The sequence below is a fragment of the Glycine soja genome, chromosome 11, assembly GCF_004193775.1.
Source record: "Glycine soja cultivar W05 chromosome 11, ASM419377v2, whole genome shotgun sequence".
In the NCBI taxonomy this organism is placed as follows: domain Eukaryota; kingdom Viridiplantae; phylum Streptophyta; class Magnoliopsida; order Fabales; family Fabaceae; genus Glycine; species Glycine soja.
In genome coordinates, this window is record NC_041012.1 from 11,874,285 (window position 1) to 11,891,717 (window position 17,433).

Below are 17,433 nucleotides of genomic sequence, written 5' to 3' on the forward strand. Positions count from 1 at the left end.
AAAATTTGATTGGTAATATTAATTGGAGTCTCTCTTCCAATAAATATTATTTTCATTCCATCTACAAATTAAAGCCCAAATCCGAACAAAGTAAGATTATGCTAACCCTATGCTTTCATATTTTCAAGACTCAAAGCATCACCCAAATATAGAAAAGTCTCTTTTGAAGATTTATTCCAAATATGAAGAGTTTGACTTCATATAGCATTTATCAGCATATGTAACTCTTCATTGTTGGTCATACTTCTGGGGATGTACTAACACAAACAAGAGCAATCTCGAGAATATCAAGCATGTGGTTTCTAATGACTTGTGATGTTTTACTGACATTAAAATCAAGAATGTAATCTTGGTCTGTTGGATTACTTAAAACCCACTTTACCAACTCCATTCTCTTAGTCACTGCAGTTTTTCCTGTTAGCGGTTCAAGCAGAATGACACCAAAACTCTAGACATTCCCAGCCATTGTTATTGTCATTATGTATGCATACTCTGCCAACCAAAAAAACAAAATAAGTTAAGAGCTTAGAAACAGTAAAATAGCTTGGTAGTCTCACTGAAATCTAAATCATTAAGAGCATATGCATGCTATGAAGCACGGACACTCCAGTCCCTTGCCATGTTCGGTGTCCGACACGCATCCGTGTCAGTCTCGGTGCTTCATAGTATGCATGAGGAAAAATGTTTAAATGCCATTTTCAAGTAAATGCTCAAGTATTTGATGAATCTATTTAGGTTTGCCTAAACAGAAATAATGTGTTACTCCAGGTCTGCATAATTAATGGAAAAGTTTAACTTGCTTTATTGAAGAGCATAATTCCATACTAGACTCAACATAATCTGAAGAGTTTGACTTCATTGGTCCCTATTAATACTTTCCCCAAAGCATGCACCTTATCCATTAGGTGAGAAGCTGGGAAAGTTGTCTACAATGAAGTCATTGGCTTCAGTTTTACAATTATAGCATTAACTGAGGACATTTTTGCAATTGGATCCTAATATTTCATCATGCTCCATACTACCTATTCATTGGCCCTTTCAACTAATCTCAGGCAATCTCTGCAATGTTGGTGTCACCAATTGTGTTGCTCGTTTGCAACTGAGAGACGTGGCGGAAAGTTCTAAACTTCTAATACCAATTGTTACATTGGTAGTGCAAAACTAACAGAAAAATGAAACTTGCTCTATTGAAGAACAAAATTCTAGACTATATTCAATGGAAGTGTAGACTAGGTGAAGAGAAAATGAAATTCCTAGAGAAATTCAAACTTTCCTATCACATTAACAATGCGTTAGGCCTCTTAGAAGTAAATATTATAAGAGGAGAGCCAAGACTTAAGATTTATTAATAGGACTGAATTGTTTAAGTTGTTGTTTATGGTAGTTATTTCAAGCATACGTAACTGCCTTAAGCAGTTATTGCAGAATAAATTCTGGAGTAACAACAGGGGGGTTAGGCAGTTTTTTAGTGGGTTGTCAGGAAGGGAGAGACCAGGCTCTCAAACATCTTGGGGGAAACCTATGTATTAACTAGTCTACTCAGTTTCCTGTGTAATTTGTAATTTTTGTTCTGTTTCTTTTGAATAAAATTCAGTCCTTATTCCCTTACCAGTTGGTATCTATCAACTAGTATCAGAGCAACTAGTTCCTGGAGACAAATTCATGGTGTCAACACGCAGCATGGAGGCTAGAATGGAGGCATTGGAGAGGGGGTTTGAAGGCTTGCTGGCGATGCGTGAAACAATAGAGAAGAGTGTTGAACAGTTAAGAGAAGTGCATGCCACAGTGCAAGAAATTCGTGCCAGACAGGAAGAAGAGAGCAGCGAACACAGCCACACAATTTCTCAAGGTAAAACACACGGAAGTCACAATGGAGGACGACACAAAGTGGATAGATGGAGGAAGTTAGAGATACCTGTTTTTGATGGAGAGGATGCGTATGGCTGGACAACCAGAGTAGAGAGGTATTTTGATTTGAAGGGGATGTCTGGAGAGGAAAAGTTGCAGACGGTTATGGTAGCAATGGAAGGGAAAGCGCTGACTTGGTATCAATGGTGGGAGTTTTCTGCGCACCATCCAAATTGGGAGGATTTTCGGACAGCGGTTATTAGACGTTTCCAACCCACCATGGTTGGCAGTCCTTTTGAATTGTTGTTGAGTCTCAAACAAACAGGCTCAGTGGAAGAATACAGAGAGAAGTTTGAACTCTATGTTGGTCCGTTAAAGAGTGTAGAATCGGCGTACTTGAGAGGGATTTTTATGAATGGACTAAAGGAAATAATTAGGGCAGAGTTAAAGCTCCATCCAACAGAAAGTTTGTCTGATTTAATGGATTGTGCACAGCGAGTGGATGAGAAAAACTAGTTGTCCATCAAGGGGGGAAATCCAACAAGTGCGATGAGCAGGCCAATGAAGACGTACAACAGCAACCGCACAGTGACGTGGGAACCAAGAGCGAAGCAACAATCCAATGTGTCCGGGACTGGAAGTTCTACCGGAGAGGGAAGTGTAGTGAAGGTTTCCAATACCTTCAGAGGAAGAAACTTTATAAAGTTAACAGATGCGGAGTTACAAGAGAGGTCTAGGAAGGGATTGTGTTTCCAGTGTGATGAAAAGTTTGGTCCAGGCCATGTGTGTGCCAACAAACAGTTACAAGTTTTAGTGTTGACCAAAGAGGATGACGAAGTGGGTACAGCGGGGGATACTAATGCAATTGAGGAAGAGGGGGAGCCAAAAGACCTTCAGTTGTCTATGTGTAGTATTGTTGGCCTGTCATCAAAGAAAACAATTAAGTTGTGGGGTAAGATTGGGAAGGAACAAGTCATGGTACTTATTGATTGTGGAGCCTCTCATAATTTTATTTCAGCCACGTTTGTGAAACAACAAGAATTAGATATGAAGGCAACCTCCATCTATACTGTGGAGGTGGGTGATGGGAGAAAGCTAGATTGTGAAGATATATGTTCCGAATTGACATTGGAGATGCTGGGTCTAAAAATTCAACAAGATTTCTATGTCTTTGATCTTGGAGGAGTGGATGTGGTGTTGGGAATGGAATGGTTGGCTAGTTTGGGAGAAGTAAGAGCAAATTTTCGTGAATTAACTCTTAAAATTCCAATTGCGAACGGATACCACACATTGAAGGGAGACTCGGCTTTAACTAGGGTTGTAGCCTCTTTAAAATCTATCCTAAAGACTCTAAGTGATCAAGATCAAGGATTCCTGGTGAAGTACTGTCACTTGCAAGGGGAAGGTAGAGAGTCAACAATTTATCCTGCTTGGACAAAATCGATTTTGGAAGAGTATGAATCAGTCTTTCAAGAGTCGAAAGGATTACCACCCCCTAGGAGGCAAGATCATGTGATTCGATTGAAGGAAGAGTCTAATATTCCCAACATCAGACCTTATAGGTACCCACATTACCAGAAAAATGAAATTGAAAGGTTAGTAGATGATATGCTTAACTCTGGTATAATCAGAACTAGTGTTAGTCCTTATTCTAGTCCTATAATCTTGGTGAAGAAAAAAGATGGTGGATGGCATTTTTGTGTAGATTATCGGGCTCTTAACAAGATTACTATACCATATAAGTTTCCTATTCCTATTGTAGATGAACTGCTTGATGAATTGGGAGGAGCGATGGTTTTTTCAAAGTTGGATTTACGATCTGGTTACCATCAGATCAGGATGCGTGAGGAGGACATTCATAAAACGGCTTTCCGGACTCATGAAGGGCATTATGAGTTTGTTGTCATGCCATTTGGACTCACCAATGCACCTTCCACCTTCCAATCTCTTATGAACGAGGTGCTAAAGCCATATTTGAGGAAATTTGTACTTGTTTTCTTTGACGATATTCTGGTTTACAGCAAAGGTGAGGATGACCATAAGGAGCATTTACGGGCTGTTTTGGCATTGTTGAAGGAGAACCAGTTGTTTGCTAATAAGAAAAAAATGTACTTTTAGCCAAACTCAATTGGAATATTTGGGTCATATCATTTCTGCAAAAGGCGTGGCAGTAGACCCCCGAAAAATTGATGCTATGTTGGACTATCCTATACCCAAGGATGTTAAGGCTCTAAGGGGATTTTTGGGGTTGATGGGTTACTATAGAAGGTTTGTTAAGGACTATGGTAAGATAGCCCGACCTTTGACTCAATTGTTGAAGAAAGATAAGTTTCAGTGGAATGAGGAAGCACAAGCTGCCTTGGAAAACTTAAAGCAATTGGTGGCTGAATTGCCTATTCTGACAGTCCCAGATTTTTCCAAAATGTTTACTATAGAAACTGATGCATCCAACAAAGGGCTAAGAGTAGTTCTAATGCAGGAGGGCAAACCTGTGGCTTTTCTCAGCCAAACTTTATCTGATAGGGCGCAAACTAAGTCAGTGTATGAGAGGGAATTAATGGCAATTGTGATGGCTGTCCAAAAATGGAGGCACTACTTGTTGGGAAGGCACTTCATAATTTTAACTGATCAGAAGAGCCTCAAATTCCTCACTGAACAGCGAGTAATGGGCGAGGAATATTTCAGGTGGACCTCTAAACTCATGGGTTTGGATTTTGAGATACAATATAGACCAGGAAAGGAAAACGGGGTGGCTGATGCTCTCTCTAGAAAGATGACATTTTCAGCTTTGTCTTCAGTCCACTTTGAGCAATTAAAAGATTGGGAAACTGAAATTCACTGTGATCCTTAGCTCCAAGGAATCATTCATGATCTGATACAAGATATTAATTCCCATCCAGGCTATAAATTTCAGAACCAGAAACTGTTAGTGCTTCCCACAGGCTCTTCTCGAATTCCATTGTTGTTACAAGAATTTCACAATTCGGCTGTGGGGGGACATTCGGATTTCTTTAGAACCTATAAACGAATTTCAGAAGTTGTTTATTGGGAGGGAATGCGGAAAGACATCCAGCAACATGTAGCTATATGTGAGGTATGCCAAATGAATAAATATCAAGCTCTTTCTCCAGCAGGACTTCTTCAACCATTGCCTATACCAACTCAAGTGTGGGCTGATATATCCATGGACTTCATTCAAGGGCTACCCAAGGCTCACGGATAAAATGTCATCTTAGTAGTGGTTGATAGATTGACTAAATACGCTCATTTCCTTGCACTTAGCCATCCCTTTACTGCAAAAGAGGTTGCTGAAGTTTTTATCAAAGAGATAGTTAAATTGCACGGGTTCCTTTCTTCGATTGTATCGGATTGTGACAAAATTTTTCTCAGCCACTTTTGGTCAGAATTGTTCAAATTGGCCGGCACTAGACTTAAATTTAGCTCTGCTTACCATCCCCAAACAGATGGCCAAACCGAGGTGGTCAATCGTTGCTTGGAGACTTATCTGCGGTGCCTCACAGGAACTAAACCTCAACAATGGCCTAAGTGGTTAAGTTGGGCTAAGTTTTGGTTTAACACCAACTACAACAACTCTCTGAAATTGACTCCTTTCAAAGGTGTATGGTCGTGACCCACCCCATCTTTTGAAAGGAGCCACTATTCCATCAATTGTGGAAGAAGTAACTGTGATGACTAATGATAGGGACCAAATGTTACATGATCTCAAAGGAAATTTGGCCAAGGCGCAGAATCAAATGAAGAAGTATGCTGACCGATCTAGGCGTTCAATACCATTAAATGTTAGCGATTGGGTGTATCTCAAGTTACAGCCATATAGGCTACGGTCATTGGCTAGGAAGACAAATGAGAAGCTTAGTCCACATTTTTATGGTCCTTACCAAATCACAAAACAGATTGGGGCAGTTGCTTTTGAGTTAGTCCTTCCACCGGAGAGTAAAATCCACCCGGTATTCCATGTTTCTTTACTCAAGAAGGCTCTTTCCCCTTCAGCGAATCCTCAACCTTTACCACCTATGTTATTGGAGGAGTTGGAGTTGCAGGTAACACCGGCTGCTGTAAAAGCGGTGCGTAACACTGCTACAGGGATTGCCGAGGTGCTTATTCAATGGACTGACCTCCCAAACTTTGAAGCCACTTGGGAACCAGTAGACACCATCATGCACCAATTTCCTTCTTTTCACCTTGAGGACAAGGTGACTCTTTTGGGGGGGGGGAGTATTGTTAGGCCTCTTATAAGTAAATATTATAAGAGGAGAGCCAAGACTTAAGATTTATTAATAGGACTGAATTGTTTCAGTTGTTGTTTATGGTAGTTATTTCAAGCAGTTGTTATTTTAATTAGGTGTGTGTGTTTTTAGGACCATACATAACTGCCTTAAGCAGTTATTGCAGAATAAATTATGTGTGTGTTTTTAGGACCATACGTAACTGCCTTAAGCAGTTATTGCAGAATAAATTCTGGAGTAACAGTAGGGGGGTTAGGCAGTTTTTTAGTGGGTTGTCAGGAAGGGAGAGACCAGGCTCTCAAACATCTTGGGGGAAACCTATGTATTAACTAGTCTACTCAGTTTCCTGTGTAATTTGTAATTTTTGTTCTGTTTCTTTTGAATAAAATTCAGTCCTTATTCCCTTACCAGTTGGTATCTATCACAATGTTAGCCAAAAGACACATTTTTCTCTCATTGTTAGGATACAATTAGTAACTAACTGATAACTTCTCTAACTAACTAACTGTTGAGTCCGTTTAGGCCCTGTTAACCAATGGCCCATCCATTTTCCTTTTGACATAAGCATGTTTAATCACTGCCCCCTATCACAGTGATTGAATAATAACCCAGGATTGATATTATGCAAATGATAGAGACAACTTTGCTTAAAATATCTACAAAAATTTGTTCACTTTTTGGAATTCAAAAACTATTTAACCCCCATTGCCCCTAAAAATTTATATAGTCTTTGGTGGATGAACATATATGACAAACTAATAGGAAGGAATATAAGGTTGAAGAGTTTCTGATTTGGAGGAATATAATCAACAGAACCAACAACTGCATAAAAATTCCGTGTACTCTTTGAGGGATCAGTCACCTTGTACTGTTCAATATCCCCAACTAGAGGCTCCTTAAGGGACTTCAGCATAATACTTTTACTTGTCAAATCAAGGAGCATTATTGGACTAGAGGCAAATTCATGAAGTAAAGGCAGTATTTGAGCTACCCCAACATCTATACTATATCTACTAGCCCAATCTAAAGAGTTTTCCATACTTCCATGAAGAACATCAAAGAGGGAACCCTTTGAGATATATTCATATAGTATATAAGCGGTATCAATGGACAGAACATACGCCAAAGGAGTCATGACATTTAAATTGTTCAAATGTGCCAACACTTCTAGCTCTTTCACAAATTTATCATGACTTCCCACTGACAATATCTTGTCAGAACAGTTTAGTTTCTTGACAAAATAGATTGATTTGGACGGCATGATGACCTTATAATAAGTTGAAAACCTTGTTTTCAGAGTAACATCTTTTAATGCTTCAACAACAGCTTCCATGGCTTTGTAGAAGTCAATGCTTGATCTGTGTATTCCATTAGGAGTTAATAAGTTACTTTGGATGACCTGAGGATGTTGATGATCTTCTCTTGACGGTAAATGCTCATCATTAACCCTGTAATAGTGTCGTGACACTGACACAATGAGCAGGATGACAAGGCCAACAAGAACATTGCAATGAGAACTGCCACTGATAGATATTCCCTTCTTAGAGACAGTGTTGGGCCTGTTGGCTATTAGGTTGTACTGTACAGTATTATTTACCAGGCCAGTTTCAGAAGATACAACTTCAACATGTTCACTGGATTTTGGAATTTCACCAGACAGTAGTGGATTGTTAGCAAGTAACAACTGTGTCAAAGCTGATATTTCAGTTAGTTCCTTGTGACATGGACAAGAAAATTTGTTATTTGAGAGATCCAATGTTAGGAATTTTATAATTCCAAATTAATTAATATGGTCTACATATTGTATTATAACATTTATATTAGTTATTTACATTTAAATGGGTTCAATATAAAGTGATCTATTTAAGTGAGCCCATTAGACTGCCAACAGATAATTGATATGGACTTAATGAGAGGAAACCAGTTTGGCCCATTAGGGGATAATGGGAACCCTAATAGGTTTAAAACACAAGGCAGGGTTATGGTCTCCAATATACCAAATCAACAAACAGTTTCTCCTCTCCCCATCTGAAGAGAAAACGAAGGTCCCATAAGGAAGAAGGTGATTTGGTTGAGGAAGGTCATTAAACCAATTATTCGTGACCACTGTCAGATTCCGCTGCATGTTAATCAAGCTCTATGGATCCAGGTATTCCTTAAAACCTCTTGATAATCTGACGTAATGTGTTTTGGTGCTCATTTGGTATTGTATATGGTTTATTGAAAATTCCCAACATCCAAAACTTCCAGGTTAACAAAATTACCAAAACTGCTAACAATATTACCACTAAAGTGGTTGCTACTAAGATTCAGTGACACCAGCAGACTCTGCAGCATGCTTGGTATCATACCACTTAGCTGGTTTTCCCTAAGTTGGAGTTCAATTAGAAGTTTCAGGTTTTCAATGAATGTTGGTATGGAACCACTCAGATTGTTGCTTTGCAAGTTCAGGAAAGTAAGACTGCTCAACTTTGTAATCTCAGATGGAATTGATCCACCCAGAGAATTCCAGCTTAAATTCAATATTGACAACTTATGAAGTTGGCCAATTTCAATAGGGATTCCACCATAAAGCCTGTTCATTTGAAGCTTCAAGACTTGAAGATCGGTAAGATTACCAAGCAGTGGTGGCAATACACCAGTCTAGTGATTCTCAGCTATTATTATAACGTTAATGTGCTTACAAACTCATTCATTTGCTTGATGTATAACTTAGTGAGAGTGATGAAAAACTTTATTGTTATTGTAATACAATAATAGCTTAACCATACATGTTTCTGCTTCTGCTTGCGGTGTTGACACTCAAAGTTAATTAACATGTTTTTTGTTCAATTTGTATTGCCTGTGGGTACAAGTAGTTCACTAACATAAGAAGTTAAGACGCTTTTATATTTTTTTTGCTTGAGTGAACCATCACTGGTATATAGCATTACCATCACGGCATACATTGTTTTTGTTATAAATATCTTTCGAGATATGTATCTCATTTTACACTTTAGTGGTTATTACATTGTTGTTCATGTCGGAGTATTGTTTAATGTTAAAGTTATGTGTATTGTGAGTGAATCATAATTTTTCATTTGATATTCAATACATTGATTAATACGGACAATTTGGATTAATTGTTATATTGAATTTTGAATTGTTTATTTGGACAGTTTGAGAATAGTCATTTCTTATACTTAATTCATACTTATAGGTTAAGTATGTTGTGTTAAATTTGATGAAATTTTAGTTTAGTGCATATTTGATCGTGGTGAATTCATGTCATCCTTTCATGATGAAATACTGTCGAAATTTCATCAAATTTTACATAACCTACTTAACTTGTATGTATGAATAAATCAAGTATAAAAAACATCTTTTTGAATGGGATAAGGTCACACTTTTTTATGAAAAAAGTGAGATTTTCATGTATATGTCATAATTTAGCCGGTATCACAATACACAAAACATAGATCAAAGTTGGATGAAAGCATCACACTTGAGTGACGAGTATGAAAAAGGGGTTGAAGATTTCTTTCAATTTGCACAACAAAATGCACCAATAATGAGTGAAAAATATTTATGTGTATGTCTTAAATGTGTGAATGAGAGAAGACAGTCATTGAATGATATTAAATCATATTTTATATGTGAGGGGATGTATTTAATTTATACAAAATAAATATGACATGATGAATTGTGTCTGATACAGTGACCCGGTTAAAGTAGAAATCAAAGATAGTATAAAAGACATGATACACGATCTTAGACATGAGGATTTTCAGCCAACAAATATATCTTATTATGATAAATTAGAAATTGTAATTAATACTAAGTAACTAACTAAAATTTAAAATTATTTATATTTACTAAAAAATAATAAAGTATTCCATACTATCTTTGTAATAGGAATGTCGGTTTTACCTCCCCTAGGCTGCCAAGAACCAGGCAATAAGTTTTGCTTTTTTTCATAACCGAAAAGTTTAGGTGAGATAAAACTCACACCGAATAAAAAAATATTTACATAAATACAAAATACTTGTATATTATCGATAAAATTCTTGTATTAATAAGAGGAATCAAATTCATATTCGTTAGAGAGAGAAAAAAATTGTGCAAAGCTAATATTTGTTGAGGGGAACAAGCTTATACTTCATAGCAAGCGAGAGTCCAGGGCAGTTATATATCCACCGTTTTTATACACGCACCACTAAAAGCCACGTGTACTAGTACACCACAGCAAGTAACTCAAGTATCTCCTAAGGTGGACGTAGAACTAAAGGCCACCTTCAACTTTTGTCTCTGCAAAACCAACACGTGTTCAGCATGCACCATCCAAAACATTCCAAATACTCTTGGGCATGTAGAAGTCAAATTAATTAACACTTCTACGCTTACACCAAACCTTTTTTTCCAAAACAAAAACCAATGAGTCATGGCCAAACCAAGAAGCCACAAGCAGACGGTGAACCCACCGAATGCGGCGACGTTTTCGGTGTCTCCACCGCCGCGGAGCCTCACGCTGCGCCGGTGGTGTCCGCCGGTATCGGTTCGGCTGCCATAGATGGCGACCCCATAACCATCGGAGAAGCTCTGGAAGCGGCGGCAATATCGATCGGGGATAAACCAGTGGACCAAAATGACGCCGATGCGATTGGCGTCGCGGAGATTAGGGCCACCGGAGAGAATAAGGTGAGGTCCGGTGGGGTGGGTGAAACCGCACAAGAAGCAGCTACTTTCAACAGTCACGTCATGCGAGTCCAAGACATGACGAAACTTTCCGATATCTTAACGGTAAGAACACCGTTACAATTATGCATGAGCAAGGTTTTGCATTTGTTAATATCACAGTAAATCACAGATAAATGTGACCATTATTGTGGTCGTAAACAGTTAAAAAAAGTTGTGATGTTATGATCCAAATCATGATGGCATGCCGTTTTTTAAAACCTTGTACAGGAAGCTCCCGTTTTAGGCATGAGTTAGATAAGGTGACAGGAGCCTGATTTATGAAACCTTCTAAAAATATTATTAACTAATTTTTTATTTATAGAAAATTGAACGCAAGAATCAATTTATAGATAATATTTAGAGTAAATATTATTTTTTTTTAAAAAATCGTTTTTGAATTAGTAACATTTGTTATTATCTTGTTAGAATGCACTCAGGATCGGTATTTGCATATTATAGGTTTAAGACGAAATAATATATGTAGAATTTTTATGTATAAGTATTTTTTTGGAAGAGTATTAAAATATAGATATATGTTTTATAAAAAAATGAGATGCTTAATTTTATTAAAATGATATAAATATTTAATATATTTATATCTATATTTCATAAAAATATATACATATAATTGTATTAAAATAATATATTTTATTACAAAAAATATTTTTTGTACTGAAAAATAAGTACAATACAAAATATTACATATTCACAAAAAAATACAAAATATTATATATGAATAGACGTTTAATTTTATTTTTTTTTGGAAAAAATATTTTTTTTATTTAATAATTAGGTAATTTAAAATTAGGAAATGAAAGATTTTTAAAAAAGCGGGTAAGTTTAAGTTATTGCCGACAAATTGAAAACTCTTTCTAACCTCACGTTAAAGTTTCTTTTTTCCTTCCGTAATGGGACCCGGACCCGTTCCGTCATCCCTCAAATAAGAAATTCAATATTTTTTTAAAGTAAGAAATTCAATATTTAAAAGTTAGTAAATCATTAAAATATTGTTCAAATCATAATCATTAAAATAACGCTACTTTTTTCTTTCAATATTTAGAACTGATACACCAAATTTTAATTTGAAAAAAAATATCAATTAAAAAAGGAGACATGATTCTTTTTTGGTAGGCCGGAGACATGATTAAATATGGTTAATTTTGCTTTAGCAATTAAAGTATTCTAATATTTATTAAAGACTAAGTTAGATATTTCTTTTTTTCAACAAGTTAGATGCTTTTCTCTAAAAGTTTGGAAATTTTGAGTGGATTCAGGAAAATTTTATTGATAACTATTTTTTATTTAAAAGACTTCAGTCCAAAGAAATCAAAGTCTTAAAAAAATTAGAAATCAAATTTATTTTCTTATATATCATTAATTCGGTTAATAAATTTGGCTAGAGTTCTTAGAAGAAATTAATTAATGTGTTACACATAACACGCACTTCGTATAACTTGATTTTAAGTGGGTCTCCTTAAATAAATTCACAATAACTATATAGTTTTTTTAGAGAGAGAATTATAAAGTTAGATTTTTATTAAAATTATTTAATTGTAAAAACGAGTGTTACAAAACTTTTCTAAGGATATAAAAGAGTGACTTGAACAAGTGTGTGAAAGTGTCATTATATATGTGCAGTAGTTTGATATGAGTAATATGATGTTTACATATAAATGTTTACCACAATTTATATAATGAAAGAGAAATACAAAAATATAAAAAAAGAGACAAAAATATGTGTATCAATATGTTCTTTCTTTTGGAAGTAGAAGTAATCCTAGGGAGCTTATATACCAGAATCAATTTACATGAATATAATTCTTTGAAGTTATTTTTTATCTTCAAGCATTCATTTATTTGCAATCTAACGGATAAGATTAATTATGATATCTTATAGGATGCGGCGGAGAAGCTCCCCGTGGACAAGGCGGTGACAAAAGAAGATGCTGAGGCTGTGTATACTGCAGAGGTGCAGTTTCCATGGCAGAGAGATGCGGCGGAAGTGGTTGCTGAACCTGGCGGAGTGGCGGCATCCATGGCCACCGCAGCTAACCTAAATGAACTAAGTTGAAGTTTGAAGTGCAGTGCTTCCTCTTTTTTAAATGTGTTATTGAGTAAAATTAAAGTAGCTTTATAACTGCTGAATATGCAAATGGTATCTTGTTAACTACTAGTTCTTTGTTTTTTACTAGTCTGGTACTATGTCATTGTAAATTTTTTTAGTATTGAAAAAATGCTTTATAAAAGTGGTGAAACCTTGCAGCTGATGGTCCAAAAGGAAGTGCTGAGTTATCATTCCTTAAGCAAATTTAACTAATTTTATATTATTTAATTTATCATTCTTGAAATATCTTTCATTTATTTTCAATGACTCTTTTTATTTATGATATCAAAATGATTTTTTGTTCTTGTTACCTTGTTGACAAGTATATCAATTAGTCACAAGTAGTAATCTTTTTATTTATGATATCAAAATGATTTTTTGTTCTTGTTACCTTGTTGGCAAGTATATCAATTAGTCACAAGTAGTGAAGTTAAAATAAAAGTCTATGTGTCGAATCTACAAAATTTTATTTGTACTTAGTTGATGTATGTCTAATTTGCAAGCAAGAAAAAAGGAATTGTAATGGATAGAAGAAATAAAGAATTTGAAAATTAAAAGAATAAGGGAGGAATGGTTAGAGAATGAGGATTTTTCCTATGAGATAGGTTCAGGTTTTGGATATTTTCAATAGAGAGCTCTGAGACTCGGTATCTTTTCCTTCTACTTCTTCCTCCTTTTATAGGTCCAAGGTAGCTTATTTTTCATGCTGACTTTGCATTAAGTGCGTCTCTTCTGGGCTTAGTGAGCTGGTCATGCGCTTAGCGCTGAATGTCGCGCTAAGCGTGCCATTGGACTTCTTCGTGGGTCTTCTTTGCACTAAGCCTGAGTTTGCCCGCTAAGTGAGCATATGTGCTAAGTCTGAATTGCGCGTCAAGTGAGTTGTCCAGTTCTTCCAACATTTCTTCAAGGCTTTTTCTTTTAGTTTTTGCATCAATTTTCTTCTAAAGCATCTGAAATCTTTTTCTTTTGACTTCTGCTGATAAAAATTGTGAGAATATTAATTTCTTCATTATTTCATTAAAAACAATAATAAAGTGAAGAAATGATAATCTTTTTTAGCCAAAATTGACTATCAAATTAACTCAAATTTCGTAGTTATCAACTCCCCTAAATAAAAATCTTTATTTGTCTTCGAGCAAAAGACAAGTTCTGAATGTACTGACACATGAGATAACTGTGAAACCTTTTCAAACCTTTCAATGACTAATCATGAGCTTGCATTTGTCTTGATCTTGTGATGAAAGTATGAAGAAATGCACATGGAGATGAAAAAGGTTAGCAAATAAAAATTTCATCAAGGTGGAATTACAACACCCTTCATTCCTCACAAGGCTAGTGTTTCCCTCAACACACAAGTGTCTCGGCTAAGAATGTTTTAAATTCAACAACTGAACTAATGTTCTCAACTTTACAGTACTTCTTCTCAGTTAAGGCAATCATACATACATATTGTGGATCACTAAGGGCTTTTTAGGCTTGTGACGTGGTTGGGCTAACAAAGAACTCATGGTTTTTCTTTGGAATCAAAATTAGGTTCTAAGAGAACACCTACCTCATGTTTTTCTGATGACCCATGACTTTATGTTTCATAGCTCCAACTTTCTTGTCTTTTATTCCTAACAACACAAAATTTATTTGACACTTAGTTGCTAACAACTTTTTATTTGAAACATAATTTTTTTTTGGCAATAACTAACTTAAACTAGTACTGTAGCAACTTATTTACATTTAAGTGTGTGATGTCATTGATGTTCTTGAAACAAAAATTTTCACCCAAAACCAAAAATCTTCCTCCCCCAAATTAGGGGTAAATTTATCTTGACCCGTGCTCTCCTACAACCTAAGATAAGGTGGTTATTAATTTCATTCGGCTCAGGTTTCAAAACTAATTTATTGCATTAGGCTCAACAGGGTGCAAGGGATTCATTCTAATAACAGGTTGGCTTTTTGGCTTAGTGACTAAGAAAATCAAAACAAGGCCTTGATCATTTCCACCTTATGCATGTGCTCAAACAGTCTAAGAATCATGCAAAATTAGAAAATTAAGGATAATCGTTCTCTCACAGTTATAAGTTCACACACCTCACCAGACATTTATGAAGTGCTCGACTTAGCATACCATGATTTTTGTTTAGACTTGCTAACCTCTTCACTCTTGTTTTTCGATTCATACTTCATTACTTCACAATAACCCCTTCTCACAAAAACTAGAACCTTCACCATTATCTCATCAGTACACAGTGTATCTCATGCATCAATTTATCCAGAACAAGTCACAACCAATTACTGATTACTTATGTCTATCATGAATTTTTTTTATTTAATAATTGAAATGAAATTAATTGCTGAAATTAAATTATCATTAATGCAAAAGACATTACACTGAATTTAAAAGAAAAAGGAAATAAAATAAAAAATAAAGAAAAAGAAAAGAAAGAAAAATCCTTGTCGAGCCTTGGTCCTATGTGGGCCATGGGTCCCAATCGCCCTGAGCGACTGTGAGATCTGCAACATAATCATTGTCGGTTGCGACATCTACAGGCCAGAGGTATCACCCCCCTCCCCCCCCCCCCCCCCCCGAGTCAGTAAAAGGTTGGACTCCCGACCAAACAACTCACTAAATGAAGTCCTTTAGCGTCATCAGTGGAGGATCCATGGTGAGGTGAATAGACAACTGATGCAAGTTCTCGATGACTAGGCGTTGGCCATGATGGATGCACTGCATCATCCAGACAAGTGGCTCCTACTTGGAAGAGCAGGAAGAGGAAGGTCCAGCAGGAGAAGGTGCGGCTGGAGGTAGGACGACTAGTGGTGCGTCCTGAGTAGCTCAGGCCCAGACCCGCCTCGGCCTTGGAAATGTGATAGAAGAATCTATTGGATTCCAACAATTCTTCTTGATGTGGGCCAGGTTGATCACCAGGCTGAGGGACTCGTATGTCAGGGTGTTTGAGTTGACTCCCTAAGCATCACAAAGTGCAGTAATTAGTGCAGGGAACCCAAGTCGAGACGTACTGGATTGGGCGATTTGTGTAATCTGCTAGGAAATCATGTTGCCCACGTCCATGTCCATTTTCATCATGAGCCTGGTCCACATTAATATCAAAGGTATGGGAGGTCGGAGCAATGTTGAAGTATGAAAGCACGCTCCAGGACTGGGCTAAGGTGGTGAGATCCTTTTACAAAATCTTCCATAGAGCTCCCTTGACGTTCAACAAAAATCGCCCACCTGGGGTGCACAACTTGGCCGCAATGGCCTCATAGTCCAGGTAGGTGTGGAGGTACTGGGAGTAAGTAGAAAGTTGCTCCCCCTCAGCAATGATGATCGAGTACCTAGAATTTTTTTCAACGTCTATGCGTCGAATCAAATAGTCCCCCTCACCACGCACATCTTCGGACATCCTCCAGGTCATAGACGTTGGAGTAGAAATCCTTCACCAGGGCCACATCAATCTCCTTCTCAGGAAGCCTGGTGAGTCTCTTGTGCTAGAGCTCGCCAAAAAATTCATTGTACATCCTTAGGGCAAGCTCCATGTTTCTCTCCGGAAGGATGTTCTGGAGATGAACTTTGTCTTGATATCGGTGCCATGCTGTCTCTGAGATGAACCGAGAGGAGTCCCAGGTGGAATCCCCTTCATATGTTTGGCTGGGTCCGGTTTGGCGTTTCCTAGAAGCCATCTGCAAAATAACCAAGAAAGAAACAAAAGAAATTGTTAATACTAGAATTAATAATAATAAAAATAAAAAAATAAAAAATGGATGGGCGCAAAGCCACTAGTGGGCGCTTAGCGCCAATGCACTTGCTGGGGCTTAGCACGAGACTACGCGCTAAGCCTGTGCATGAACATTCAATAACAAAACCCAGAAATGCATGAGACTCAGGAATGCGCTTAGCACACAGTGGTGACTTAGCGCGTTCATCCTAATTTTTCCAAAAATGTAAGCACGCACTAAGCCGCCATGGGGCACTTAGCGCGTTCATCAAATGAGTCCAGAACTCAAGCTCGCGCTAAGCCGCCAAGGGGCTTTTAGCGTGTTCATCACAACCCAGAAAACTCAATGTGTGCCTAAAACATAAGATCTCGCTAAACCATTGTGATGGGCTTAGCGAGCTTATCAAGGCAACAATGACAGAGTATGATGCATGCAGGAAAACATTATTGTTCTTACCAAATAAACTCAGAATGTTAGCACAACAAAGACAAGAATGTAAGAAAAATGTGAACAGGGCAGAGAAATGCAATGTGTGCACAAGAAATGTGTAAAGAGTAACAGGGAGAAGGAGAATTTATAGTCTCAGGTGGTTTTTCAACTTCCAATAGTTACGAGGGACGCGCTTAGCGTGAGTGTGGCACTTAGCGCGTAGCCTGACAATTACAGCTGCATTAATGGTGTTGACGCTTAACGTGTAGGGCGCGCTTAGCATCTGATGGACACGAGTCCCTTGATCTTCCCTCCAATCAGTGGTAGTGGTGCTTAATGGGATGCCTGGGCTTAGCCCATTTGTGCCTTGGGCGAGCT

At 37.2% G+C, this 17,433-nt stretch overlaps 1 protein-coding gene and 1 pseudogene across 1 annotated transcript; one reads left to right on the forward strand and one right to left on the reverse strand.

Moving 5' to 3' along the window:
- Window positions 1-211: 211 nt before the first annotated feature.
- LOC114377330 lies at window positions 212-8,678 on the reverse strand (annotated as a pseudogene).
- Window positions 8,679-10,224: 1,546 nt separating this feature from the next.
- Window positions 10,225-13,088, forward strand: LOC114375422 (late embryogenesis abundant protein 3-like). Its single transcript, XM_028333197.1, has 2 exons — window positions 10,225-10,874; window positions 12,709-13,088. The coding sequence occupies exons 1-2, from the start codon at window positions 10,509-10,511 to the stop codon at window positions 12,880-12,882; spliced, it is 540 nt and encodes a 179-aa protein (XP_028188998.1). The 5' UTR covers window positions 10,225-10,508; the 3' UTR covers window positions 12,883-13,088.
- Window positions 13,089-17,433: the final 4,345 nt, after the last annotated feature.